This window comes from Macaca fascicularis, chromosome 15 (assembly GCF_037993035.2).
Source record: "Macaca fascicularis isolate 582-1 chromosome 15, T2T-MFA8v1.1".
Taxonomy (NCBI): Eukaryota; Metazoa; Chordata; class Mammalia; order Primates; family Cercopithecidae; genus Macaca; species Macaca fascicularis.
The window spans coordinates 114235628-114262577 of record NC_088389.1 but is presented as its reverse complement, the minus strand read 5'-3'; the positions used below and the strand labels follow the sequence as shown (position 1 = coordinate 114262577).

The following is a 26950-nucleotide window of genomic DNA, read 5'->3' as shown; positions in this document are numbered from 1 at the left end:
GAGGGGAAGGCCAGGGCAGTATTAAAATGTCAATCAATAGATTATCCTTTCACTGCAGCCAGACCCTCTTAGCCAACCCAACTTCCCCTATAGATCAGTGTCCTTAGCCAGAAAAGGAATTCTCCACCCATCTCTTTGGTCCTTTCTACCTGCTACCTGTGATCCCTGCCAAATCAATCAGCCGCTTTACACGGTTGAGGGTTAGGTGCTCCCCAGCCTATCACCAACCCAAAGCGCCACTTTAGAGACTGCACTTCATCCCTGACCTTTCGTGAGTTGTCCAGCGGGTCTTTGGCGAGAACTAATCCAGTCCTAAACTTCACCTGCATTAAGATTCTCCCTGCTGCTGCCATCTAAGTGGGCTCAGCATGAGCAGGGGATCCAAACGGGGTCCTGGTTGTCAGACCTCACCCTGGGGCTCCCACCCCTGGCTGCTCATCAGGTCAGCTGTGGAGCTTTCAGAGGTGAGACCGGGGCCCCTCATGACAGATGCTGCTTCAGTGGGTTTGGAGGAAGCAGAAACAGGTCTGTGCTTTTCAGTTCCTCAGGTGACTCTAACAGGCAGTGGAGGTTGAGAACCACTGCCTTCCTCAGTTTTTCCTCTGTTTCCTGGCACCATGATGGAGGGGAGGCCAAAGGGTAGTTCAGCTGTGGAGCAGCTATGGGGGTCTGGCTTAAGTCTTTTGTCAAGGAATGTGATTTGGCATTCATGATGGGGAGGGAGCTAGGACAGGGGCACGATCCAGCCAGAACGGATGCTTTTCAGCATGTCTAAGTCCCCATGGTCAAGGCCCTCGTTGCTTCCTTTCTGTCTCGGGAGTTTAGTTGGTGCCAGAGAGTACACGATGCCTTATCTTTCACCCCAACTGGAGCCACCTGACAGCCAGGGCTTTGTGTCACAAGCCTCAAACCCTCCACGGTGCCTGTCACATACAGTCTGGACTCACTACTAAGCACAATGGATTGGTTGATTTCTCCCTCCACATGGCAGGGGGACTTATCCAGCTGGATGTGTTCATTGGACAACTTCTAGTGCCTGGCCCCCAAATATGAGGGTTGATGTAAACCAAAGCCAGCCAGAAGCGACTCCAAATAGCTTGGCAAAGAGGAAAATCAAGGGCTCCATATTTTCTTAGGCAAGGGCCATCCACCAAAACTGTCTTTTTTTCCACTGGCATGTAATTTATTTCCTTCCTTCCTTCCTTCCTTCCTTCCTTCCTTCCTTCCTTCCTTCCTTCCTTCCTCCCTCCCTCCCTCCCTCCCTCCCTCCCTCCCTCCCTCCCTCTCCCTTCCCTGCTTCCCCCTGCCCTCTCCTCCCCTCTCTTCTCCTCCCCTTCCCTCCCCTCTTCTTTTCTTTTCTTTCTTGATGGGGTCTCTCCATTGCCCAGGCAGGAGTACAGTGATGCAATCATAGCAAACTTCTTGGCTTAAGCATTCCTCCCACCTCAGTGCCCCCTGAGTAGCTGGGACTACATGTGCATGCCATCATGCCTGGCTAATTTATTTTTTTCACAGATGGGGTCCTCTATGTTGCCTGACCCGGCCTCAAACTCCTGGGCTCAAGTGATCCTCTCACTTGGCCTCTGGGGTCACTGGGATTACAGGCACAAGTCACTGCACCCAGCTGTAGTTCCTGAGTCAAATATGACATGCCCTGGTGAATAGAAACAGGTAAATTGGTTCTGAAACCCAATCTCTGGCCAGAGCGAACCAGTGGGCCCACAGGTGGCCACAGGGTGCCTGTTAGAGTCACCTGAGGAACTGAAAAGCACAGACCTGTTTCTGCTTCCTCCAAGCCCACTGAAGCAGCATCTGTCATAAGGGGCCCTGGTCTCACCTCTGAAAGCTCCGCAGCTGACTCTGGTGAGCAGCCAGGGGTGGGAGCCCCAGGGTAAGGTCCTGGTGAGCAGCCAGGGGTGGGAGCCCCAGGGTAAGGTCCTGTGGCCCTGGTTGGGACCGAAGGATAAAGCATCTTTCTGGAGCACAGTATGGGGAAAGGCTCAAACCTGGCCCATGTTAGTCAGATTTTGGCCTGCACAGCTGGTGCCTGGGTAAGCTGCATGCCAGGAGGGCACCGGCACTTCTCACCTCCTGCTCCGCATCCCCCAGCCCTGCTGCTGCTGTCCTAGTGACGCATCACTGCCCTTTGGAAAGTTTCATTTCATGTCTTGGCCATAGCGGCTCTAGTGCTTTTTCTTCACCTGCCTAGTGTCCATTGCTGATGATTTTACACAGGACGGCAAGCAGGTGGACACGAGCCTAGGCTCACGGAGGTCTTTAGAGACCTTTGGTTCCTCTTTGTAGAATGAGGGCTACATTGGGTGGGTCAGCAAGTCTCTCTTCATTTGCTCGAGTTCCACATTGGCAACTTTGTGATGGATCGTGTGCTTTTTATTCATCTTGAAATGACCCAATTTATATAAATATGTTTCTTTTTCAAAAACTGTAATGTCACTACTTTCAATGGAAAATGGACACTTACCTTACATAGAAGGAAAGTAAAAACAGAAACAAGAACTAGATAAAGTGATTAAATTGTGGGGAGACCACGGGTCTGCCAGGAGTCTGAGCCTCCGGCTGCTGTCTGTTGAAAAGGAAGCTTGTCAAGTGCTGGAGAGGGATGAAGACACTCATATGAAACAGACACTCCCCATGTCACAGACAGGCAGAGCAACAGAGAAATATAAGGGGGATCCCTTCTGATCACATGTGTCGAATTATTTAAAGCCACACCTGAAATCACTGACATCTGAAATCACATGCCTTGTATATTCCCAGCAGTGCTGCCACACACTTCGGTCTGACTGCTGAGATCTGTCTCCAGTTCTGATACTCTGCAAATTCACAGACAGGGTGGAGTAGGGCCTTCTCACATGATCTATGAGGACAGCTCCCCTACTTGAAAAACAATGTTTTTTTTTTCCGCTAAAATAATTGTTTTCAATCTTTATTCCACCAAAATGATGCTTTTTGTTATATCAAATTTTGTTGAGCTGGGCACTGTGTCTTATGTTTCAAATCCCAGCAACATGGGAGGCTGAGGCAGGAGGATCACTTGAGGCCAGGAGTTTGAGACCAGCCTGGGCAACATAGCAAGACACTATATCTTAATTTTTTTTTTTTTTTTTTTTTTTTTTTTTTTTTTTTTTGAGATGGAGTCTCCTTCTATCACCCAGGCTGGAGTGTAGTGGCACTGTCTTGGCTCACTGCAAGCTCCGTCTCCTGGGTTCACGCCATTCTTCTGCCTCAGCCTCCTGAGTAGCTGGGACTACAGGCACCTGCCACCACGCCCGGCTAATTTTTTGTATTTTTAGTAGAGACAGGGTTTCACCGTGTTAGCCAGGATGGTCTCCATGTCCTGACCTTGTGATCCGCCCGTCTCAGCCTCCCAAAGTGCTGGGATTACAGGTGTGAGCCACCACGCCTGGCCTCTTAAATTTTTTTTTTTTTTTTAAATTAGTTGGGCATGGTTGTGCATGCCTGTAGTCCTAGCTACTTGGGAGGCTGAGGTGGGAGGATCACTTGAGCCCAGGAGTTCAAACATGCAGTGGGCTATGATCATGCCACTGCACTCCAGCCTGGGTGACAGAGCAAGACCTCCTCTCTAAAAAAGAAAAAAAAATTGTGTTGACCAAACTCTAATTTTTTAAAAATTGAAATGGAATCTCACTGTGTCACCCAGGCTGGAGTGCAGTGGCATAATCTCGGCTCACTGCAACCTTTGCCTCCTGAGTTCAAGCAATTTTCCTACCTCAGCCTCCTGAGTAACTGGGATTACCGGTGCCTGCCACCATACCCAGCTAATTTTTTACTTTTATTTTTACTAGAGACGGGGTGTTGGGCAGGCTGGTCTTGAACTACTGACCTCAAGTGATCCACCTGCCTCAGCCTCCCAAAGTGCTGGGATTACAGGTGTGAGCCACCGCGCCCGGCCCAAACTCTACTTTTTAAGTAGCAGTTATTTTAAGTTTCTACATTTAAATTACACACAGATACATAACACACAACCGCTCAGCGCAGAGCTGGTGACCAGCAGAGATAGTTCGAGTTGACATAATTTCAGGCAAAAGGCAAGAAACTTGGTATTGCTGCTGGTGAGTATGTTTGTATTCCGCCATTTAAGGAACTGAACAAAGTTTGCTTGTTCTCCAATGACCACCTTTTGAGACCTTAGCTTAAGAAGTAAGCGGAGATCACACCACTGCACTCCAGCCTGGGCAACAGAGTGAGACTCCATCTCCAAAAAAAAAACAACAAAAAAAGCCACCACTCTGACCACAGCTCCAGGAGAGAGGATCAGGAGGTGTGTGGTGTGCTGGGTGGTGGGTGGATGATGTACATGTTTATACTTCCAACACCAATTTCCAGGGAATGTCAAGGACAGCCAAGTTTCATTTATTTGTGCACATACGGGCATGAGCAAGAATGTTCTAAACAATGTAACAATTTCCAGCATCGATTACAGAATTTCCTCTGATCAGCGTCAAAACAAAACAAAACAAAACAAAACAAAAAAACAAATAAACTTCAATTTAAGCTTGACTTTTAAAACTCCCCTTCTGCTTCCCGATGAACCAGCATAATCCCTAAAATTACACCCAAACAAGTCTGTCTTGATACATTGGGGTTTGTTTGCCTTTAGAAAAATTTAGAATCTAGTATGGGCAAGGTGGCTGGAACGAGGTTTGGGATGGCACAAATATTTATGCTTAATTTTGTGTGGACCACTGATACAAAATGATTCTCACTTCATTTTTAGAGTTTCCATAATTTTAGCAATTATCTCTGAAACATTTTTGTCCACACTTATTTGGATAAAGTTTTCTGGAGCTGCTGGGGGCTCTAGAGTCTCGAACTGGGACTGCAGTAATTCAGGGGGCATAAAATGTCCCTTTCTTTTGAGTAAGCGTCCAGAGATGACCTCAAACGACCCACTCAGATGGACCACCAGGAGCTGCATCTCAGCCCGCTTTGCTTCCTTTTCCGACTCCTCGCACTTCAGAGCTGCACCATCTTTTCCTTGTGTTAATATGTCTCTGTACATTTTCTTCAGGGCTGAACAGGCTAGAACCACATGCTGTCCCGAGGCTACATCTCTGTTTAAAAAAAGAAAAAAAAAAAGAGGGAGGCTAATTTAAAAATATGAATGAAGACATTTAAAAATAACTCTGTCAATTCTAGGTGCAGGACTCTAGTCCTACTTCCTGCCAGTGGAAGGCATTAGAAAGTGGTGGTTAAGCATCAGGCAGTACTAACTGAGTTAAAGATCTTCTGCTAGTAGTGAACAATCCTGGGCGAAGGGATTTACCTCTCTGATTGTCAGTTCGTCATCTGTTAAATGGGGCTACCTAGCATACTTAGAGCTTTCATAAGGAAAACATTGTTCGAGATCTCTGATATACAGATGTGCTCAGGAAGTGTTGGTTCTGCTTTGATGGATGCCAGACGTTGCTCCGTCTCAGCGTGTGGAGACAGGGCTGCCAGCGCGCCCCTGTGCTATGCAAACAGCTAAGCTCAGGTCCTCTGCAGGATGTTCAGGGATCTGCATTCTACAACTGGCTTCTCCCTATTCCTACTCCACAGTGTCTGGGGGAATTGCTAGGTGCAGAGCTGGAGAAAGCGGGAGAGAAGGGAGCATCAGCCTCTCTGTGGGCAAGGCGAGTAGAATATGAGAGGTTTCTAGGGACGCACTAAGGGAAAAACTTGAGCCAGAAACAGAGGCAGTGTGACACAGCACCAGTAAGGGGAAACCAGTGCGGCCAGAGACCACGCGGCTGCTGAGTGTGGGAGGCAGTCATCCTGGGGTCAGGACAGGACTCTGGAGTTAAGAGGTGGTGCATAAATTCTGACTTGGGGCTGGCTTAGGGATTCAGTATGAAGTTCTCTTCAGAATGAAAGTTCTGAAGGAAGGGGCCTCCCTTGCGTTTTTTTTTTTTTTTTTTTTTTTTTGCAGCTAATACATGGCTAGCAAACAAAAATGAAGCCATACTCCTTTTTTATGACTATAAAATGACAGTACTGTAAAAATAGACTCTCATGAGTGCATTATGTTAGAGACCCAGGTAGGCAAAAATTTTCAAACCTTGAAACTCTGAACCGTAAACCCCTAAATCAAAACTCAGCCCATGCAAAGACAGGGCTGCCAGCCATGTCAATGGGTGTGAAAAAAGCAAACTGAAGTTTTGTTCATTTAAGTATATTCTAACTTCGTATGGCCCAGACGGTTTTAGATGGATAAAATATGAGTTCACCTTAGAAAGGAAGATCCGTAACCCACTCCCTGCCTTTTCCTTATCCTTCTCCATGTCCCGACCAGGATACCACTGGGGTCAGACCCACAGATGGGTGGTGTGGGGGGGACCCTGTTTGCTCAGGGCCATGCTGCAGAGCTGGGCAATATGGACTGTCATCCTGGCGGCTAATTACCTGTTCACTCACAAATGACCTCAGGCCTTCCTGGTAGTCAAAGCTTGAAGTAAAGGGAAGAAAAATTGAAGACTCAGATAGGCAATAACAGGAGTGGCACCAGTGGACGTGTTTTGAGCACTTACTATGTATTAGGTACTGTTCTACTGCCCACTCACCAACTCACTTACTTCTTACAATAATCTGTGGGTAGGAACTATATTAATTCCCATTTTACTAATGAAGAAATAGACTTATGGAAACCAAGTGGCTGATCAGGACTACTAGCTAGTAACTGTGGAGCTGTCTAGAAGGTGTGTCTCCAGAGCCCGATGAAACTCCATGCTGTCTGTGGCTGGCTGAAATCGTTGTGGTTACTTGATAGAAGTGTAGTCAGTTTTTAGAATCCTTTACCATCAGTCAGCTGTGATTTGAGGAGTGCATTTTTCTTTTCCTGTCTTTTCTGAGGCTTTTCTTTACTTGCTGGCTGTGGCTTATGCCAAGGCCCAGTGGTCTCTTACCTTAGTAAAATGTCGTGCAAGTTACAGAGCCATGGAATCCGGTCCTGAAAAAAACAAAACAAAACCAAAAACCCAGACACAACGTGACTTCTCCAGGTATTGTTTGTTTGTAGAGAAACATAGTTATATCATGTTCACAAACGTTAAGGTCCAGCGAAAGCTCAGTGGTGTGAGAAGTGGGCCGTGCACAAGGCTGAGGGGCCAGCCCCTGGGCAGAAACATTTTCTTTTGACTGGTGTCAGTGGCTCTTTTCATAATAATAAAAATTGCCCTAAAGTACCAGTATGTATCTCCCCATCTTAATCTCCCCATTTTACATATGTCCTCCCTGGTTCTGATATGTTTACAAATCTTTTATTGTACTGCATGTATTCTTCAGGTACCTCTGATCTCAAATGCAGAGAGATACACACATAAACCCTTATGTCAGCTGTCCCCTGGTCCTGTTCTTCAAACCCTCCAAAGGACAAAATTCCCTTCAGATAAAATTATTCCAAGAAATTTATATTTTTGCCAAAGAGAAGACAGAGGAAATTTACGTAGCACATGCTACAGTGTTTCACAAAGAAATCTTCCTCAGACAAGTAAATTCTCTCCTCCTTCCCGGTGCAAATCCTGATTACTGGCCGTAATGCATTGGAAAACAAAACGGAAAAACCTTTCTATTGTTGAAAATTTTAAACACACTGAAAAGCAGACAAAACAGTACAAAGCAAACCTCTATATTACCAATACCCAGCTTCAGCAATTTTCTTTTGAGACGGAGTTTCGCTCTTGTTGCCCAGGCTGGAGTGCAGTGGCGTGATCTCGGCTCACTGCAACCTCTGCCTCCTGAGTTCAAGCAATTCTCCTGCCTCAGACTCCTGAGTAGCTGGGATTACAGGCATGCGCCACCATGCCTGGCTAATTAATTTTGTAGTTTTAGTAGAGACAGGGTTTCTCCATGTTGGTCAGGCTGGTCTCGAACTCCTGACCTCAGGTGATCCACCTGCCTCGGCCTCCCAAAGTTTTGGGATTACAGGCGTGAGCCACCGTGCCCAGCTGGCTTCAGCTATTTTCAACCCACGATTAGTCTTGTTGTACGTATGCCCCCAACCACATCCCACATCCCAAATAATCCCATCCTAGATGATTTTGAAGCTGATTCCAGAAACATGATGTGCTTTTTAAAGTCCTTGCTTTTAGGCATTTGATTACTACCATTTTATTTAGAATTTTTGATTTTATATACTTGAGATGGGCCTATATTTTAAAAATATGGACCATATTAAATGTCAGTATCAAGGCTTTACTAACTTTATAAAATGAGTAGGATAGTTTTCTCTTTTGTCCTGTTCTTTCAAACAGCTTGTATATAATATATAATGTTTGATAAAACTCATCTGAAAAACCCCCTAGGCCTCGGGCCTTTTTTGAGGGGAGATCTTTGATTATAGATTCAGTTTCTTTAATGAGCACTGTATTGTATTCAGGTTTTCTATTCTTGATTCAGTTTTGGTAGCTGCAACATTTATGATGGCAGGAAGAGACCACACTTAGACAGCTGAGCCACCCTCCCTGCCTGCCCTTCCCATCTCTTACTGCATCCTCTTACTTGGCTAAAGAATAAGGAACCTGGTGGAAGCCAGGCGGCCACACAGCAGGAGTAGATTCAGCTCATTTCAGCCCAGCTTCCAGACCTCCAGAACCTTGAACACAGTTTATATCTATAGGTTACACTCTCTGTACAACGTACTCACTTTTTATCACCTTTATCATTACTTCAAAGGAGTAACATAAACAATCCATGCCCTTACTGTAAATTATACAGCTCTCTGGACCTTCTGTTTCTTAAGCCAAATGCAGCACCAGAATGGTCACATTTTCACTGGGGAAAAAGCAGGTGTCCCTAAGCAGTGTCTGCCACTAGATCACTGCCATCCAACCCCATTTTCCCCACAGTGTTGATATTTTTCATTGAAATTATCCAATTTTGTCTAAGTCTTCAAATTTACTGGCATCAGGTTTTCCACATCCCTCTTTTTGTTATTCATCTCAATTGTGCTTCTTTCTTCTTGATCGGTCTCACTAGAGATCTATCTTTATTTTGTCAAACAACTAGCTTTTGCTCATAGTTTATTTTTTTCCATGACATAGCCCTCAGGAGATCCTGAGAACATGTGCCCAGTTTGTTTTCACTAGCATTCATTTCTATTATTTCTTGCATTTATTTTTTTCTACTTGAACTGAACAACTAGCTCATTACTTTTCATTCTTGTCATTTCCCAAAAATGCACTTAGAGGCTAGTTTCCCTCTAAGTAATGTTGTAATTGCATCCCACAAATTTTAATTGATAGTACTTTTGTTGTATATTACTTAATATTCTATAATTTCCATGATGATTTTTAACTTATAAATTATTTATATGAATGTTAATTTAAAAAAATTTTTGCTTATTTTTAGAGTTCCCAACCATTTTGGTGATGTGTGTGCATTTTTACTATGGATTTTACAGTTCATTATAAGTAAAAAATGTGAGTGGTATGATACTGATTCTTTGAAATTTGTGGCAATATTCTTTGTGTTCTAGTACATGTCAATTTTTGTAAATGTCCCACATGAACTTGAAAAGAATATTATTTTTCATTAATGCCTATGTCAGGCTTGATGCATTTATTCAAATCTTCTATATTCTTACTGATAATTTCTTTTGTCTACTTCATGTATCAATTTTTCAAGGTATTTAAAATTCCTCCATTAGACTGAGAAGTTGACAGTCCACCCTTCTGTCTTTGTGTGTGTTAGAAAATGTCTTTATTTTGTGCTTACTTGTGAATCAGATTTTGTTAGTTGATGAAGAATTCTTGGTTGCACGTTTTCAATAGTTTGAATAATTATTTCATTTTATTTGGGCCTTTGTTGAGAAGTCTCTTTTAGTGTATTAGGCAATCCTTTAGAAAATATATCTTCTCTCTGGTAGCTTTAGGTAGGAAAAAGCCTCTTTGTCTTTGAGGGGCTGTGCAGTATTACTCTTGTCCTGCTCAGGACTTATTTTGCATATTCAGTGTGAGTACTCATACCCTGGAAAAGTGTTATTACCTATTTGAATATTGCCTTTCTCCTATTCTATTTACTTGGGTCCCTTTTAGCTATGCAGGAAGTTTGACATTTTACCATACACATCTATTCATTTTTCTTGAGTATTTTCTGTTTAGCTCTCTTCTTCATCCTGGGTAATATGCTCCAATCTGCTTTTCTTCCAATTCACTAGTTCTCTCTTCAGCTGTATCTAGTTTATTGTTTAATCCATCTGTTGATTATTTTTTATTTCTAATATTTTTATTTCATTCTTTTTCAGATTTTCCTGTTCTTGTCTTCCATTTGATTCTATTATGTCTTGTTCTTGGAGTGCAACATCTTACTATTACTGTTTTTGCTGATTCTCTCTCATAGTGGTCCATTTTCCCATGCAGTTTATAGTTTTTGATTGTAGTTTCATCTTCAGCAAAAGATTTTTTTTTTTCCCTTTGTGGAAGTCCTAAGTTTTGGAAACACTTTCACAGGCAGTTTCATCAATTCTAGAACAGTTTTATGTCAGTTTATAAGCTTGGTGCCTCTTTGTCATATAATGTGAATTTGGGTGTAGCAGGGGCTCAGGTTTCTCAAGGATCATTGTTTTTCCCCACCTGTGGCCCAGGCAGGCAGCTAGATTTTTTGCTCCTTTTGAATTCAGTGGGTGGCAATATTTTTAATCCTCATTCAAAGACAACCCTTATATAAGGACTTTATATTCTACTACTTGACATCAATGTTAACAACAACAACAAGACTTTATGTAAGATACTCAGGTCCAGTTCCATGCTTCATACAGGCTTACAGTCTTATCTCCCATCTCTACAGGGTCATCAAAACCTCAGCCTCCTGCCCTCCTGGCTTTTACATAGTCCAAAAATGCAGGGGAGTGGGTTATTCTGGTTTAGTTCAGCCTTGCCACACTTTGATTTTGGCACGAGATGTTCTCGTTTTGCCTTGGACTTTGGCAATTTTTATTTTCCTTTGATCTTTTCCATGAGGAGCCTTTTAAGCTCTCCAGCTCGGTAACCACCTTTAGCTCCTGGGTATCTCCCCTGGGCTCAGGACATTTCTTATTCAGAGTAATTTAACCTTCAGTAAGTGCAAGGTCATTCTACCAAGGCTATCACTTTGTGCTTAGCAAGTCAAAAACCCTCTAGTTATCTGGATCCACCCTTCATAGAAGGAAGAGGAGAATTAGAAATAATATTTCTTTTTCTTCATATCAAATAAAAGATTATTTTTAAAGCATTGCGTGCTAATGTAGGATTGAGGGTCCTGTAAGTTTACTAAACATAGAACTCTAAGACTTTACTTCCATGCACACACTATTTAACCAGAGATCACTTAGGAGTTCAAATGTAATAGCTACAAAAATCACAAAATGTACAGATCAAATGATGACAGTCACAATTTACACAAATTATAATCTAAATGTCAATAACTATATAATTAACATAAATCAATACTCAAATCACAACAGTTACTGTCATGTATGTACTTAAGAGCTGAAATGTACTTAACAAACGAAACATCTGTTTATGTTAGCAGTTGTCTGGGGGGTGTATTTAGTGGAACAAGTGTGGTTTTTTGTAAACGCAGTAACAAGATGATGAGGCTTACCAGCTCCATATTTGCAGACCACATGGTCAATTTTTATAAACGTCCCACATATACTTGAAAATAATATGTGTTATTTACTTTTCATTAATGCCTATGTCAGATTTGATGCGTTTATTCAAATCTTCTATGTCCTTCTCATGATTTCTTTTGTCTGCTTGATGTATAAATTTTCAAGACAGGTTTTTGAAATTCCTCCATTAGACTGAGAAGTTGACGGTCTGCCCTTCTGTCTTTGTGTATGTCAGAAAATGTCTTTGTTTTGTGGTTAATAAAGCAAAAACTAAAGTTATTAACGTTAGAATAAATGAGGACACTTTATGTGCTCTTGGAGAAGAGTGTAGATATTTAATGCTTATTATTGGCAAGGTTTTCTAGGACATCCTACTAAAAAACTAGATGTTCTGGACACTCTGTGAAGAGAAAAAAAGTTGGACAGTCTACATTTATGCAACTTGAAACCACCATTGCAATTCAGTGTTTTCTGAGCTTATGGTGGGGAATGGGGAAGAAGGCTGTCAAGGATTATAGGCTACAGGGATAATTAGCTGGACTGACTCAGCTCTGCAGTATTTTTTGATGGAAAATTGCCCCTGGGGAGAAGCTGCCCCTTCAAGCACAAATTTGGATTTCCACTTTCCTTTATCCATTTATAAGTGCTTATTGTGTGTGTAGGGAGACCCAGCCACTGTTCTGGGTGCTTTTGGTTCAATACCCTAGACATGATCACTCTAAGTTTGACTAATTCCTAAGGTACCATTTGAACTCATCTTTCTAAATTCCTTTCTTTCTCTTATTCCCCTTGTAATTAGCCAAGCTTTTCTACCACATTTATGGGCTAATGAAGATGAAAAAGACAATACTGCTTACATCAGCTTTTTTTTTTTAAAAAACAACCTTCTTGTATATATTTTCTAAAACAGCTCCTCTGACAGACCGTTGTAATGAAAGAAGGCACTGGGTCTTGAAGCCTCCCACATTAGCAGGAGGTTCTACTTCCCACTCTGGGATTCAATCTTATAAAAACGTGGCACATATTGGCCCACAGGAAGGGAAACAGTGGCCACATACTTGACAAAAAGGTAGAATAAGTATTTAGGGGACTGATTTCTAACCCCGGAGTATGTTTTACATGAAAATGGAGGCATCTGCCTTCAAATCGTAGAAATTATGTCAAGTTCTATAAAGCTATGAGTCAAAGGATTTATCTTCTTAGAGAAAATGAGGGCCACAGTGAGGTGCTTTCCTAAGGACTTGGAAAAGAAGGAAATACGATTGTTCTCTAAGTGTTAAATTTAAAGATCAACAGTTAAAAGGAAGGGGCAGAGATGTGTAAGGTCATGTGAAGGAGTTAGAGTGACTCCCAGGCTAGCAAGGCATCACTGTGATTCAACTTAATATTTTCACATACCTAGAGGAAGCATGTCTGTCCCAGACAGGCTGGGCAGGCAGGAAGGCCAGAGCAGGGCACTGTAGATTGAAATGTGAAGCACTGGCCAGCGGACATGGAGCCTTGGCCACTGGCCTGTGAACATCATATTCTCATTAGCAAGCCTTTTCCTACTAACGCGTGGTCTCGCACCACCAGATTCTTTGGTCTTAACTCTCCCATGTTCACTAAGAAACCTCTGATTGTATGTTGGCTTCTGAAAATGTGGGTACTAATGTGATTGTTACAGGCCACGTAACAGAAGTATTTCTTTTGGTACATTAATCAACTGGCATTTTGATTTATGCAGGAACTTGTAAACCTGATTAGTAGGGGTCTCACATGAGAGATGAATCCATATTCAATGTGTTGACAATATCAAGGGGGCTGGGCGTGCAAGACAGAGAGCCAGCCCTGAGATCCCAGTTGGGTAGTCAACCAGCCTTTTCCAAGGTGTTCCCCTTGTCACTGTAGAAGTCTCTGGCTGGGACTTTAAGACTTTATTTAAGACTAGTGCTGTGAGCTGCGGATCTCCATTCAGCAAGAAGAATGCTTTAGAAGAGGAAGTGATTGGAAAGTTCTGAGGGCTGAATGCTAATTTACATGATCACATATCTACTCAGAGTTAAGGGGCAATTTGAACTATGAATTAGGACCAACTCAGAGATGAAATACACAGAACAAAAATAATTTTTTTTTGGCATGAGTAAATGTTCATAATGAGTTTGGGGGGAACCAAAGAGAGAGGACAATTTGTTTAAATACCAGAATTTCTTTCTTATTAGCACAGGCACAAACTTGCATTTTGCTCTTTTGCTCAGATTATATATTCTGCCATTCCATCTGCACAAATATTTCTGTTTGCTGGTGCTGTGGAAATGGAGATCAATCTCTGTATTACTTTATGGCTTAGGAAGCAAATACACTTTTCATTAAGCTGAGTGTTGACTATCTTATTCATTATACTTTCTATGTGCCTGAAATATTTCATAAGAATGAAACAAATTAAAAATTACAGAAAACATATTTGGGTAATAAGTTTTCTATCTTGCATACAAATAAATAGAGCTTTACTTTGAATACATGTTTTTTCATTGTTTTAATAGTGCCTTAATGGATGATTTAGTCAATAATAAAGCACATTGCTTCATCTAGTCATAATAAAATTTTTCAGAATCTCAACTATGAAAGCCATAATAAATATAAAACTATTTAAACAAAAATAGGTGCTTTTAGACATCCGCCCTGTCGGAATTTATGGCAGACCAGACTAATTATCATGCACTGTGTGCATCAGTCATAAAAACAATAGAGAGGGTTGGAAATAAAACAGCAGCACTTTGAACGTGATTCCTGAAATTTCCAAATAGTGAATCATAATTCAATGATTATGAACTTTCCTTGGAGGCTCCCATGAAGCCACAAGGAGAAAGGTTTTTCCAAAGCAGCACCAGTGTGGAAATTCAAGTTCTAGTGCCTGACCTGCTTCAAGCCAGGGCACCATGCCAGTGCCGTCATGACCCTTTCAGTCAGTGCCTCAAACATCCTTAAGGCCTAACCCCTATCATGGATGCGCTTGCGGGGAACTGCCCCTCTCACTCCTGCTGTCACCCTCACCCTCTTCTAACCCTTTTCTTTCCATTTAACCAACCCTGATTCACTGCTTGTGAATCATTTGTTTAATGGTTGGATGATCAGGGCCTTTAACACAGTAGGAAAAGTATGATCTTTGAAGTCAGAAAGACTCCCCTTGCTGTATGGCTTTGCTCAAGTTATTTCATTTCTCTATGCCTCTCTTTGTTCATTTGTAAAGTTGGGATCGTATGTAATTCATCGAGCTGCTTTGGGATTTAAATAAGAAAAGGAATAAACTATTTTTTGGTTGATTTAACAGCTGGAATAAACAGTACTTATTTCCAACTCTGAATTTTTGAGAGTTTAAATTCACAAATTTCGTAGGCATTGGGCCTTAATTCCACAAACACTAAATGTTAATACATGCAAAGCACCAGACTGAGTGAGCACCGGGCATAAATATGAATGGTGTGGTTCCTATCCTCAAAGGGAAGAGGCAAATGAGTAAATAATCTATTAAGTTACTTGCAGGGCAGGGATGAGGGCTGTAGGAGACATACTAAGAAGGGCTGTGATAACACAGCAGGAGGACAGGCCTTTTTTTTTTTTTTTTTTGAGACAGAGTCTCGCTCTGTCGCCCAGGCTGGAGTGCGGTGGTGTGATCTCACTGCAAGCTTTACCTCCTGGGTTCATGCCATTCTCCCGCCTCAGCCTCCCGAGTAGCTGGGACTGCAGGTGCCCGCCACCGTGCCCAGCTAATTTTGTTTTTGTATTTTTAGTAGAGATGGGGTTTCACCGTGTTAGCCAGGATGGTCTTGAACTCCTGACCTCGTGATCTGCCTGCCTCGGCCTCCCAAAGTGCTGGGATTACAGGCATGAGCCACTGCGCTCAGAGGACAGGCCAATCTTGATCAGGCCTTGGAAACAGTAGGCCTTGGAAAGAGTAAATCTTGAAGGATAAAGAGAATTTCAAGACCTTGACTGGCCTGCTAAGGATTGTGGACCTTATTGTAAGGGTGCTAGGAAGGACCTAGACACATGAGCTCCAAATTTTATGCTTATAATGAAGAAAGGGGGCAATTGAGATCTCTCTACAGTGAAGAAAGTGGAACAAGAAGGAGATATTAGAGCAAATTCACTAAGCTCTGCGCCTTCCAAACAGTTACTGTGGACAATATAATAAATTATGAAAATCACACACACACACACAAGTCTTAGGGGAAAGAGATGAGACAATCCAAATTAGCATCTCTGCCTATGGCTCTGATGTTCAAGGTTTTCACACTCCAGATCAAGCTTGTACAACCCACAGCCCGCAAGCCCTACTGCGGCTTTGAATGTGGCCCAACATAAATTCGTAAACTTTCTTAAAACATTATGAGATTTTTTTTTTGCGATTTTTTTTTTTTTTTGCTCATCAGCTATTGTTAGTGTTAGTGTATTTTATGTGTGGCCCAAGACAATTCTTCTTCCAATGTGGCCCAGGGAAGCCAAACAACTGGACACCCCTGTTCTAGATAGTCCCTACATGCAAGGATGGGGAAGGCAGTGCACTCCCGACTCCCAGCCCAGTGCTCGGAGGTGAGCACAATGAATGCTCCAAGAAGGGTTAAATCAGAATGTCATGAGGCTAGAGAAAGCTTTCTTGGCCTATGGAAACATCTCGAAAAATTAAGTGTCTTTTGGAAGGGAATGATGGGTAGAGAACAGATAATGGTAGAATATGGGTTGAGAGAGACGGGAAGGAAGGTGGGGAGTGGGAATGGCGGGGAGATGGGTGTGTTTTACCTGACGCAAAAGTATATAGAATGTTATATACTGACCACCCTCCAAAAAGAAAGAAGAATAATTCCAAAATTCAATTCATAGATATTTTTGGAAGATGAGACCAAGGGTGATATAGTTTATGAAAAATTTTTTAGTACTTTCCAAATTTTCTATACAGGGCAAATATTACAATTATAATCAGGAGTTTTTTTTTCAGGATTTTTTTTTCTTTTCCAAAAAAACCCTCTTTTTAAAATAGACTTTGAAGTTGAAGTCTACTCAGTTGTCACTGCAGGCTCAGATAGGACACTGAGGGCTGGGTGCCTAGGGGAGACTCACTGACTAGCAGCTTTGAAATTCTTTATTATTAATATCATGATAATGCTAATAATTTATCACAGCTTGGGTAGACTGTTTCTAGACTGGCACTGTCCAACACAGCTTTCTGCAATGATGTTCTATAGCTGTGCTGTCCAATAAGGTAGCCACTAGCCACTCACGGCTACTGAGCTTTTGAAATGTGGCTGGTATAACCCAGGGACTAGATTTTACATTTCATCTATTTTAATTAATTTGCATGTATTTTTTCAGACAGGGTCTCACTCTGTTCCTCCAGGCTGGAGTGCAGTGGTGCAATTACAGCTCACTGTACCCTCGAACTCCCGAGCTGAGGCCATCCTCCCACCTCAGTCTCCCCAGTAGCTGGGACTACAGGCATGCACCACTGGCTATTTTTTTTATTTTTTTATTTTTGTAGAGACAGGGACTTGCTAGCTCCTGGCCTTCAGCCTCTGCCTCCCAGAGTGCTGGGATTATAGGCTTGAGCCACTGAGCCTGGCCTAATTAATTTACATTTAAATAGCCTGAGGGAGCCCTTAACATGTTCCACTCAGACTGCAGCTCTGAGCCCTCCCAACACAAAACTCTCCCTACATCCTCCCTAGATTCTTTCTCAAGGGAGAACCAGGGCTTCTGCCTTGGACATGGACACGCTTTGATCCATCCACAGGGGGCTTTCCTCAGCTCTGTAGCATGGGGGCAGTGTGCGGAGGGTGGGGACCGGTTACCACGGCAACCAGGAGCTGTGTTGGTGCCAGCACAGCTGTGACCCATATCTTCAGTCTTAGACTCATTGGATTCTTATCAAGAATGAAAATCATCTGTCATTCTACCTCTTAAGAATGTAAACCATCTGTCGTTCTACCTCCTCCTCTCTCTATTTTGCTTATCTCTACGGTCTGGCTAGCTTGTAGTTTTTTTTTTTCTGAAAAAATTTAGTAAGTAACTTGTGTTTCTTCCAGTAATCTTTTCTCCTGTACATAAATTTCTCTTCTGAATTCTACCCCCCAATCCATACAGTCCACTTAACAAGCATCACTTGTGAAGAAGAGGAAGACTATAGAAATTCCATTTTAAAATCTATCAATTTTGGTTGCTTTGTTATTTAACTTACCTTTTATTTGCAGTCACCAAACAGAAACCTAAAATAACACAGGCACAGTCACATTTTATACACTCCCTTAGAAATGGTTTATGTTATTGGCGGGTATATATGATTTATGTTGTGTGTGTATGGTTAGTAATAATAATTTTAAAACGTGATATTTGTTGAATGCTATAGGCACTTTTCTGTGCATATTTTTTGTATTATCTCATTTAATACTCCCAAGAAGCCAATCAAATAGATCCTGTTAACATTCCTACCTCACAGGAGAAAAACGGGGCACAGAGAGACTAAGCCCTTTGTCAAGGTCATACAAGCCTGGGTGGTGGAACTAGGTTGCCTATGTTTAGTATCAACGTGATTACTACTCTCTTTTATTACTACTCTGTTATACTATTATTACTCTCATTATTATTACTCTCTCTTTTATAGTTCTGTTGCCCTATCTTCTAAAATCAAATGTTGCAAACCTGTGATGATTCAAGGCCTGAACCTCTACAAACTCAAGCTGCACCCCCAATAACAAAGAGAAGTGCACTCTTGGGGTGCTCTAGAATAGACCTAGTGATAGTTTAATGGCTCAAGGCACAAAAAAGAAAAGATAGTGAGCTAGGGAAAGGACACCTGGGGGTGAGCCCAGCCCCACTGAAAGTGAAAACAACAGTGTTGGTCTGTGGCCAGTTCCATTTGTTCTTGCTCTTTGGACACACTTAGTGCGTGGCCCCAGCCTTTGACCTGCCCTCATCTCTCCTGAGTTACGGCCAGTTATGCCAGCAAGGACAGTTTGTAACTCTGGTGTGAGACACTCTAGGGGATGGCCTTACAGCCTGCACACTGGAGAGTGCTGTTCATCCATTCATTCACTCGAAAACATGCCACAACTATTTTCTGATGTTTACTATGCGTCAGGCCCAGGGGGTACAATGGTTAACAGGAACAGCCACAGTCCCTGCCCTTTTAGGGGTAAAGTCTAGTTGCAGAGACAAACATTAATCAAATTATCAGACCGTCAGTTGTTGAGCTGCCACAGGGACAAGTGCAACAGTGAAATGGCACCATGAGAGTCCATCATGGAGGTTTCACCTCCCTATGGAAGTGGCATGGGTGCTGAGAACAAAGGATGAGAAGGGCTAGCTCAGGGAAGAAGGGAACAGGGATACAAAGGCCCCATGGGAGAAGTGTTTCAGTGGGAGGGACTGGAAGAGGCCAGGGTGCTCCCGTGGAGATGGCGGGGGGCTGCATGGTTTCGAAAGAGGCTGGAGCCATGTGGAGGCCATGCCACGCATGCTTAGCAGTGTAGGTGTTTGGTCTTGATCCTGAGGTTAGTGGGAAGCCTCTACTGGGTCATAGGCATGACCAGATTTGAGTTTTCAACGATCACTCTGGCTTTGGGGTGAATGCCAGAGTACGGTGATGGTGGCAGGCTGACAGCACCTGGGAAGGCATGAGGACTTCCCCATGTATGAGGCACAGGGAGCCTCTGCCCTCTCAGGAATTACATTCTGCAGGTTAAAATCCCACAACAAGGTGTTCTGGCAGAACCTGTTCAGGCTGGGGCAGAGGGTGGCAGTGTTCCTGGGCCCGAGTTCAGACAGTTGTTCAGGACTGGAGCTAACATATGTAGAGGATCTACTGGGCACCTGGCTCTCTGAAGCCCCTGTACAGTGACCTTAGGACTCAGGAACTCTACTACACCAAGTGCTGTAGAGATCTCATCCCGTCACCCAGGTGGAACATGTGTGATGGACACAGACAGCAACTGTTACCTGGTCATCGAGCGGTATCCCTTTTCCCATCTTCTTTCGATTTTCCTCCGGGTGATAGTCATCAGCATCATAGAATTTCCATCCCAGCTTTAAGAACAAAGTGAAAGGGTGTATGTGGCAGGCAGATGGGCCAATGTGACAGTCATTGTGGGGTTACTCACAGGCAGGTGTGGAAACAATGCCAGCTGCCTGGTTCCCATCAACCCCAAGCACAACCCCCAGGAGGGAAGCACCTTGTCATGCCATTTCACAGCCCCCACGACTGGGGCTGCCACGGTCTCCTTTAATTCATTACTTTTTTTTTTTTTTTTTTTTTTTTGAGACAGAGTCTCACTCTGTCGCCAGCCTGGAGTGCAGTGGCTCAATCTCGGCTCACTGCAACCTCCGCCTCCTGGGTTCAAGTGATTCTCCTGCCTCAGCCTCCCAAGTAGCTAGGACTACAGGCACGCGCCACCATGCCTCACTAATTTTTGTATTTTCAGTAGAGACGGGGTTTCACTGTGTTGGCCAGGATGGCCTTGATCTCTTGACCACGTGATCCGCCCACCTCAGCCTCCCAAAGTGCTGGGATTACAGGCCTGAGCCACCGCACCCTGCCTATTCATCGCTATTTGTAATCACCAAGGAGAAAAATGAAATTGCTCCAATGGGGTTCAAAGCCATGTGGAAGTGTCCGTACAAAGCAGAAAAAAGAGATGCAAGGAGACCAGAACACAATGGGACACGCACTTGGAAGGCATTAGGACAGGTTACTAACCTCAGATGCCAGCAGGGCGCCCACGGTGGATCTGTGGAGAGGACACAGATGTTCCCATTACTGCCCTGCCCAATGTGTGGAGCTTCCTTTTGTGCAAGGATGTCTGGGAAAGGGACGGCTGCCCTAGCAGGAATTTAAACACCAATCACGGTGTAATCCTAAAGCAGTGATGCCCGTGACCCTGGAGTCTGGAGATTGGCCTTAGCTGATCCCCGCGAATGTCAATGAAGAAATAATTAGTTAACACTATTTTTTTCTCAAAAGGCGATATATAAGATCTCATTAAACCCAAGATTTTTCTTCAGTAATCAGTTTTTGGTCCCTGTTGCATAATTTTGTGTGTGTGTGTGGGGGAATGTTGAATTCATAAAGTCATCAAATTCTGTTGAGAATATTGAGTGGAGGGGTCTGATGGAGGATTTAATCTCTAGCAGCACCCATGTAAAGTTCAGGGCACTCATAAAAGCATAAAAACATTTTTGGAGTTTAAAAGAGACACACTCCTAAAATAAAGGACATGGGTCAGTATCTCACGGATCACCAGCACTTGTTAAGACTGGGAGTTAAACGTTCTCTGTGCAGAGCATTTGGTAACTACCTGTTCATACTCTACCAGGCGGCATGTGCTAGTGAAAGGGGCTCGGGACTCGGGACTGGGGATGGGGCCACAGTTGCCTTCTGCCACTAAATGACTGAGTGCTCCCAGCCAAGTCACCTATTCCTTTAAGCCTCAGTTTTCTCACCTGTAAAACAAGGGATCTGAGCCACACAATGTATCCATCCACCTAAATTTCATTTGTTTATTGAGCACCTACCCAGGATGTAATGGTAAGCTCACTGAGACATGGCCTTAGCCATCCTAAACAGTCTAGTACCACAGGGTAGGGGTGGAGGCCAGCAGACAATGACCCATAAAGTGCTTTCTTGCTTTCAATGTTTAAAGTGTTGCCCAAATGCCAATTATTTAAGCACCATCTTCATAATTTTTTACCTATCTCCATACTGTTTTATCATGCCCTCTTAAATTTTGCATATCACCTCAACATTTTGATGTTTTTATTTAATTGCTTCACTTTTAAAAATTAAGTAAGTGTGTTAAAGAAGGAAACCTTCTTTCATTCCCTTACACAAGAAGCTATCATCACTTGCCTTGAACAGAAGGCACCTGAAGCTGTATGTAATGAAAACAGAACAATGTGATTAAATTCTAGCTGGACACTGTTGCCTAACAAAGGTCCTCTTTCTTTCACCAAAAAGCCATCAGAGAGGTGTTAGACACACTTGTACCAAACTGAGATCTGCTCCTTGATGTAACCAAAGGATTGCGAGAGCAATGAAACCTTTCCCGTTATATTCATTCTATTGAAGGCTGCTCAGCGAGACATGCAGCCTATGGATGAACAGACCATCCCGGCCAATCTCCACGGCTGGTGAAGCCAGAAGTATGCATAGCAGAAATCACACTTAAGACCAAGTTAGGTTGGGCGCGGTGGCTAACGCCTATAATCCCAGCACTTTGGGAGGCTGAGGCAGGTGGACTTTGGGAGGCTGAGGTAGGCAGATCACTTGAGGCCAGGAGTTTGGGACCAGCCCGGCCAACATAGCAAAACCCCGTTTCCACTAAGAATACAAAACTGAGCTGGGCATGGTGGCACACACCTGTAACCCCAGTTACTCCGGAGGCTGAGGCATGAGAATCGCTTGAACTCAGAAGGCAGAGGTTGCAGTGAGCTGAGCTCACACCACTGTACTCCAGCCTGGGCGACAGAGTGAGAGTCTGTCTCAAAAAACAAAACACCACCACCACCACCACCACCAAAAAGACCAAGTTAGATTAGCCATGAATGAATATGCCATCCAGTACTCATAATCTGAAAGTAGAGCTAAAGAGATATGGGTGAAGACTGTCAGGAAGAAGATGGGAAACGAAAAACCACTGTCTGGATTCTTGAATATGCACCAAAGACCCTGGCAGAAATAAGGCACCGTGCTGGGCCCCAAAATACTGGTCAGACCCAGGATTACAAATCAAGATTTGGGGTCTATAGGTCTCCCAGTGAGTTGGTCTAAATCAGGAGCAAGGGACTTAAAAAGACAACACAGGCCAATGGGGGAGAAGGAAGGGATGCAGAATCAATGAGAAAGACATTCAAAAGGTCTGAGCTTGTTTCATCAGCAAAGAGAAGGAAACCTGGGAGGAGATGTTAAGGGCGGCTTCACTAAGACTGTGAAAATATAAAGAAAACTAACAACACTGCCACTCACTCAAATGCCTGCCATCTTCCATCCATTTATTCATTCATTAAGTCATCAAGTATTTAGTGAGTACCTACGTAATGCCAGGAACTGTTCTAGACACATGTATCAGTAAACAAAAAAGAAAATGATCCTCTACATTCAGGTGGGGGAAGACAGTAACAAACTGAGTACTTGAGGTCACTGTGTTTTAACAGTGTTATAAATGGAGTCTTTCTGTTTTGAGACTATTGTTCTCTTCAGCCATTAGGCTGTGACAAATATTTTTCTAAATGTTATGGAGTATAATTTTAAAATCCTGTAGGGCTTCAATAGGGGTTCACAAAGTCACTAAAGAACTTGATGTTGCTACATCCAATGATGAATAGAATCAAGTCTCAGTCTTTTTATTACTCAGCTAGTCAGTAACATTGAACACATCTCCCTGACGCTGAACCACCAGAAGGCCCCAGGGTTCAGTTCTTGGCCAGCTTTTTTATCTATACACACCCCTTTGGTGATCTCAACACCTTAGGTCTTTAAGTACACCCACACAACAATGATTCCCACCGTCAGATCTAAAGTCCCTCTCCTCTGAACTTCAGACTTGGACATCCAACCACCATCCACTTGATGACTGACTGGCTCCTGAAACTCACCATATCCCACACTGAGATTCTGAGGTTGTCTTCCAAATCTGCTCTATCTACTGATTCCCCATCGCAGTTTGTGGCAACTCCCTCCTTCCAATTACCCAGGCCTAAAATCTTTTTTTTTTTTTTTTTGAGACAGAGTCTTGCTCTGTAGCCCAGGCTGGAGTGCAGTGGCCGATCTCAGCTCACTGCAAGCTCCGCCTCCCGGGTTCACGCCATTCTCCTGCCTCAGCCTCCCGAGTAGCTGGGACTACAGGCGCCCGCCACCTCGCCCAGCTAGTTTTTTGTATTTTTTAAGTAGAGACGGGGTTTCACCATGTTAGCCAGGATGGTCTCGATCTCTTGACCTCGTGATCCGCCCGTCTTGGCCTCCCAAAGTGCTGGAATTACAGGCTTGAGCCACCGCGCCCGGCCGGCCTAAAATCCTGAATCATCCTTGACTTCTCTCTCGTCTTCTTACACCCCACATCCAGTCCACAAACACATCTTTCTGACTCCGCCTTCAAAATATTGCCAGCATATGACCACATCTCTTCACCTGCATTGTTTCTGACTTCATCTCCCATCATGCTTCCCCTCACTCAGCCACAATGGCTTCCTTCCTGCTCTTTAAAGAAGCCAAGCCTTAGCAGGGCATGGTGGCTCACGCCTGTAATCCCTGCACTTTGGGAGGCCGAGACGCGTGGATCACCTGAGGTCAGGAGTTTGAGACCAGCCTCGCCAACATGATGAAACCCCATCTCTACTAAAAATACAAAAAATTAGCTGGGCGTGGTGGCGGGCGCCTATAATCCCAGCTACTCTGGAGGCTGAGGCAGGGGAATCGCTTGAACTCGGAAGTCGGAGGTGGCAGTGAGCTGAGATTCCACCACTGCGCTCCAGCCTGGGCAACAGGAGTGAAGCTCCATCTCAAAAAAAAAAAAAAAAAAAAAGAAAAAAGGAAAAAAAGAAGCCAAGCCTCAGAACCTTTGCACCTGCCATTCCCTCTGCCTCTCCTGCCCTTTGCTCAGCTATCCACATGGCGGACTCCTCAAGTCTTGCAGGTCTTTGCTCAAACGCCACTCCCCCAGAGGAGCCTTCCCTGACCACTCTGCCTGGCACCCTATGTTCTGCTTACTCCAGAGCATCTCACCAATTCACACACTACATATATTCATTTACTCTGTCTCCCATACCAGAATGTAAATCCTTTGAGGGCAGGGATTTTATCTGTCCTGTTCACTATATGACAATGACATAGAGGAAGGATTGAGCTCAATAATTACTGAGTACATGAATATCACAAGCTATACATCATAGGGATTAGACCCCCCTCAACTGATCCAAGACTCAGAAGGGTACATGAATTACCCAAGCTCACACAGCCAGACAGCAACAGAACCAAGACCTAGGGCTGTCCACTCCTGTTACATCACACGATGGCAATGATTTTACATTCTCCAACTGATTCAAATCATGTGGCAGCTAGGGATTTGGGGCTCCATGTTTTATTTCAATTTCAGTTCAAGATTTCTTATCTTTGTCGCTAAGAACCCTACAGCAATTTTGGAAAGCAAAACCCATCTACCTGGAGTAAGTCTTTACACCTGACTACACGGGCCACAACATGGGCCGTTCCTGATTCAGAAAATTCTAGAAGGGTCCTATAGGCCCTTGAAGGTTATAATGTTTTAGGTGATCAAGTTCTATCCTTTGCTGCCTGTGGTCGAACGCTGCAGCAGCTGTCTTTTCTGATAAAGGGCACAGTTAGACTTTGGTTTAAACAGGAAGCCAAATGTTAACTCCTCAGTCTCCAAATTAGCACACTGGGCTACCTATGTGGTTTCCACAATTCTCTCCTTTCTTTCCAAACCTTCAGGAGCTACCCTCCATATTAACGCTGTCTCCTTCCAGGTTAAGCTGATGAAAGGAAGGGGAAAACGATTCACTACAAAATCGAATCGGAGAAGTCCAGGGCCTCACAGGAGGAGGCCGCTGTGTGTTCAGATGGCCAAAGGTCCGTGAGAGCCTGGGCCGTGGTTTGCGTCCTCTCGCTAGAGGCCGTGCACCCTCCCGCCTAGCCCCGACGAGGCGCCCGGAAACCGAGCCCAGCGCCGCTCGCTAGGCCTCCACTGCGCGGCCCCGCAGCCGCCTCTTCAGGAGTGGCTTCCTCCCTGAGCATGCGGTCGCTGCAGCCTCCCTGTCTTAGAGCGGGAACCCTGGGCTCGGATGCGGTCCCAGGATGGGCGCTCTGCTAGCAGGCTGGTGGGCGGGGAGAGTGCGCGCAGCCGCGGGCCTCGGTTTCTTCATCTGCAAAGGGAAGGGTGGGGGGTCCCCACGACCCCATTTCACCGGCAGGGACGGCGACACGTCCGGCCTCCGCCGCGCCCGCAACGTCTCTCCCGGGCGTCCCCCGCCCTCTCCCGGACCTACTTCCCCGAGCCGCTCACGCCCATCACCAGCAACGCGCCCGGCGCCGCCATGACCCGAGCCTGGCTCCTTCCAGTCACCTTCCGGGCCCCGCCGTCCCCGGCCTTCCCGGCGCCCGAGGGGCGGAGCCGCTCCCGCCCAGGCAGGGCGAGTGAGGGCTGTGCCCCTCTGCGCTCCCCCGGTTTCCCCGCGCCCCTTTTCCATGCTTTCCGCCTCCCTTTCCCAACCTCCCCATCTCTCTCTCCAGCCCCTTCTTTTCCTCTCCCCTCCCCTCCCTCTTTCCTCTTCCCGGAAGTGAAGCGCGCGCCCGGCCTGGCACTGGCGTCTCCCTGGGCTGCCCATAGTCGCCCAAAGCCCCGCCACCTGTCTTCCTACTGTCCTGGCCCCTCTTGGTTCCAGAAGAGCCTCACCCTGGCAGGCTGGATCGTCATCCACCCATGGAAAGCATTCATTCATTCATTTATAAAAATGTTTTATAGAAAGAATAAACGGAAAATAAGACTCATACTTTCCCACACCAGGCAGCATAAGCAGCACTTCCTAACACGACACCCCTTTCCCCGCGCCCCCGCGTAGGTAGATGGGTATGAATATTTTGTAAAACTGGGATCAGGCCGTACACAGCGTTTTGTAATCTGGCCTTTTGTCACAATAATAAATGGCGGCCATCTTTTGGTGTCAAACTTAAGGTTGAGGGTTGACCATAGCAGCGTATGTCATGGCTGTGTGGCTCTGCTATTAAATCCAGCTCTTGTTGGGACTTTAAGAGGACGGAGCTCCACTTTAAAGTGTCCATTTGCTTTAAAACAATGTGTTAATTATGTGTCGTTTGAACTATTTGATTAAAAGCACTTCTAACCGCATTTAGCATCACCTCCTTTGGTCTTTTGCATTTAGCATCACCTCCTTTGGTCTTTTGTTAACCAAGGTCGTAGGTATTACTCTGTGTCCTAGAAAACAATAAAAGTGACATAAAAGCATTTATCTAATGAATAGTTCAATTACTCCTGCACTGCCTTTGTTTTTCATATACTTAGCTTGAGTAGATGAGATTTCAATCTGGATGGGGGCTGTACAGATGAAGAAATTGAGGCTTGGAGAGAAGGTCTTACAACTCAGTTATGGTCAATACTCATTTCTTGAACATCTACCATGTGCTGGTAATATTAATATGCATTTAAAAGATTACACTCTCGGCATTCTCAAGCTTGATAAGAGGAATAGATGTGTATGCAAATACTCTAACTTGTGTCCTGCTTCTCTAGCTCAGTATGAAAAAAAAAATCTCATATTTCTTTCATTGTTCAAATCAGAATT

At 44.3% G+C, this 26950-nt stretch overlaps 1 protein-coding gene across 14 annotated transcripts; it reads right to left on the bottom strand.

Annotated features, from left to right (window-relative positions):
• Nucleotides 1–4374: 4374 nt before the first annotated feature.
• Nucleotides 4375–25907, bottom strand: IDNK (IDNK gluconokinase). 14 transcript variants are annotated; one of them, XR_012424829.1, is made up of 6 exons: nucleotides 25714–25907; nucleotides 20337–20367; nucleotides 19580–19666; nucleotides 17823–17850; nucleotides 6927–6970; nucleotides 4375–5096 (listed from the first exon to the last, which is right to left on the bottom strand). XR_012424829.1 is itself a non-coding variant. In XM_074017721.1 (6 exons), the coding sequence occupies exons 1-4, from the start codon at nucleotides 25835–25837 to the stop codon at nucleotides 17826–17828; spliced, it is 327 nt and encodes a 108-aa protein (XP_073873822.1). In that variant the 5' UTR covers nucleotides 25838–25907; the 3' UTR covers nucleotides 4375–5096; nucleotides 6927–6970; nucleotides 17823–17825. The 14 variants fall into 14 exon arrangements, 12 of the variants coding, with proteins under 12 accessions (XP_073873822.1, XP_073873823.1, XP_045228987.2 ...); XM_074017721.1 differs by having other exon boundaries at nucleotides 25654–25907; XM_074017722.1 differs by having other exon boundaries at nucleotides 25663–25907.
• Nucleotides 25908–26950: the final 1043 nt, after the last annotated feature.

Coding starts and splice junctions, on each gene's coding strand:
- IDNK (XM_005582016.5), bottom strand. CDS start 25,837: ATGGAAAAGGGGCGCGGGGAAACCGGGGGAGCGCAGAGGGGCACAGCC. Junction 19,667..25,636: donor GGCGTGAGCGGCTCGGGGAA/GTAGGTCCGGGA, acceptor TTGTTCTTAAAG/CTGGGATGGAAATTCTATGA. Junction 5,097..6,926: donor TTGCACGACATTTTACTAAG/GTAAGAGACCAC, acceptor TTTTTTAAACAG/AGATGTAGCCTCGGGACAGC.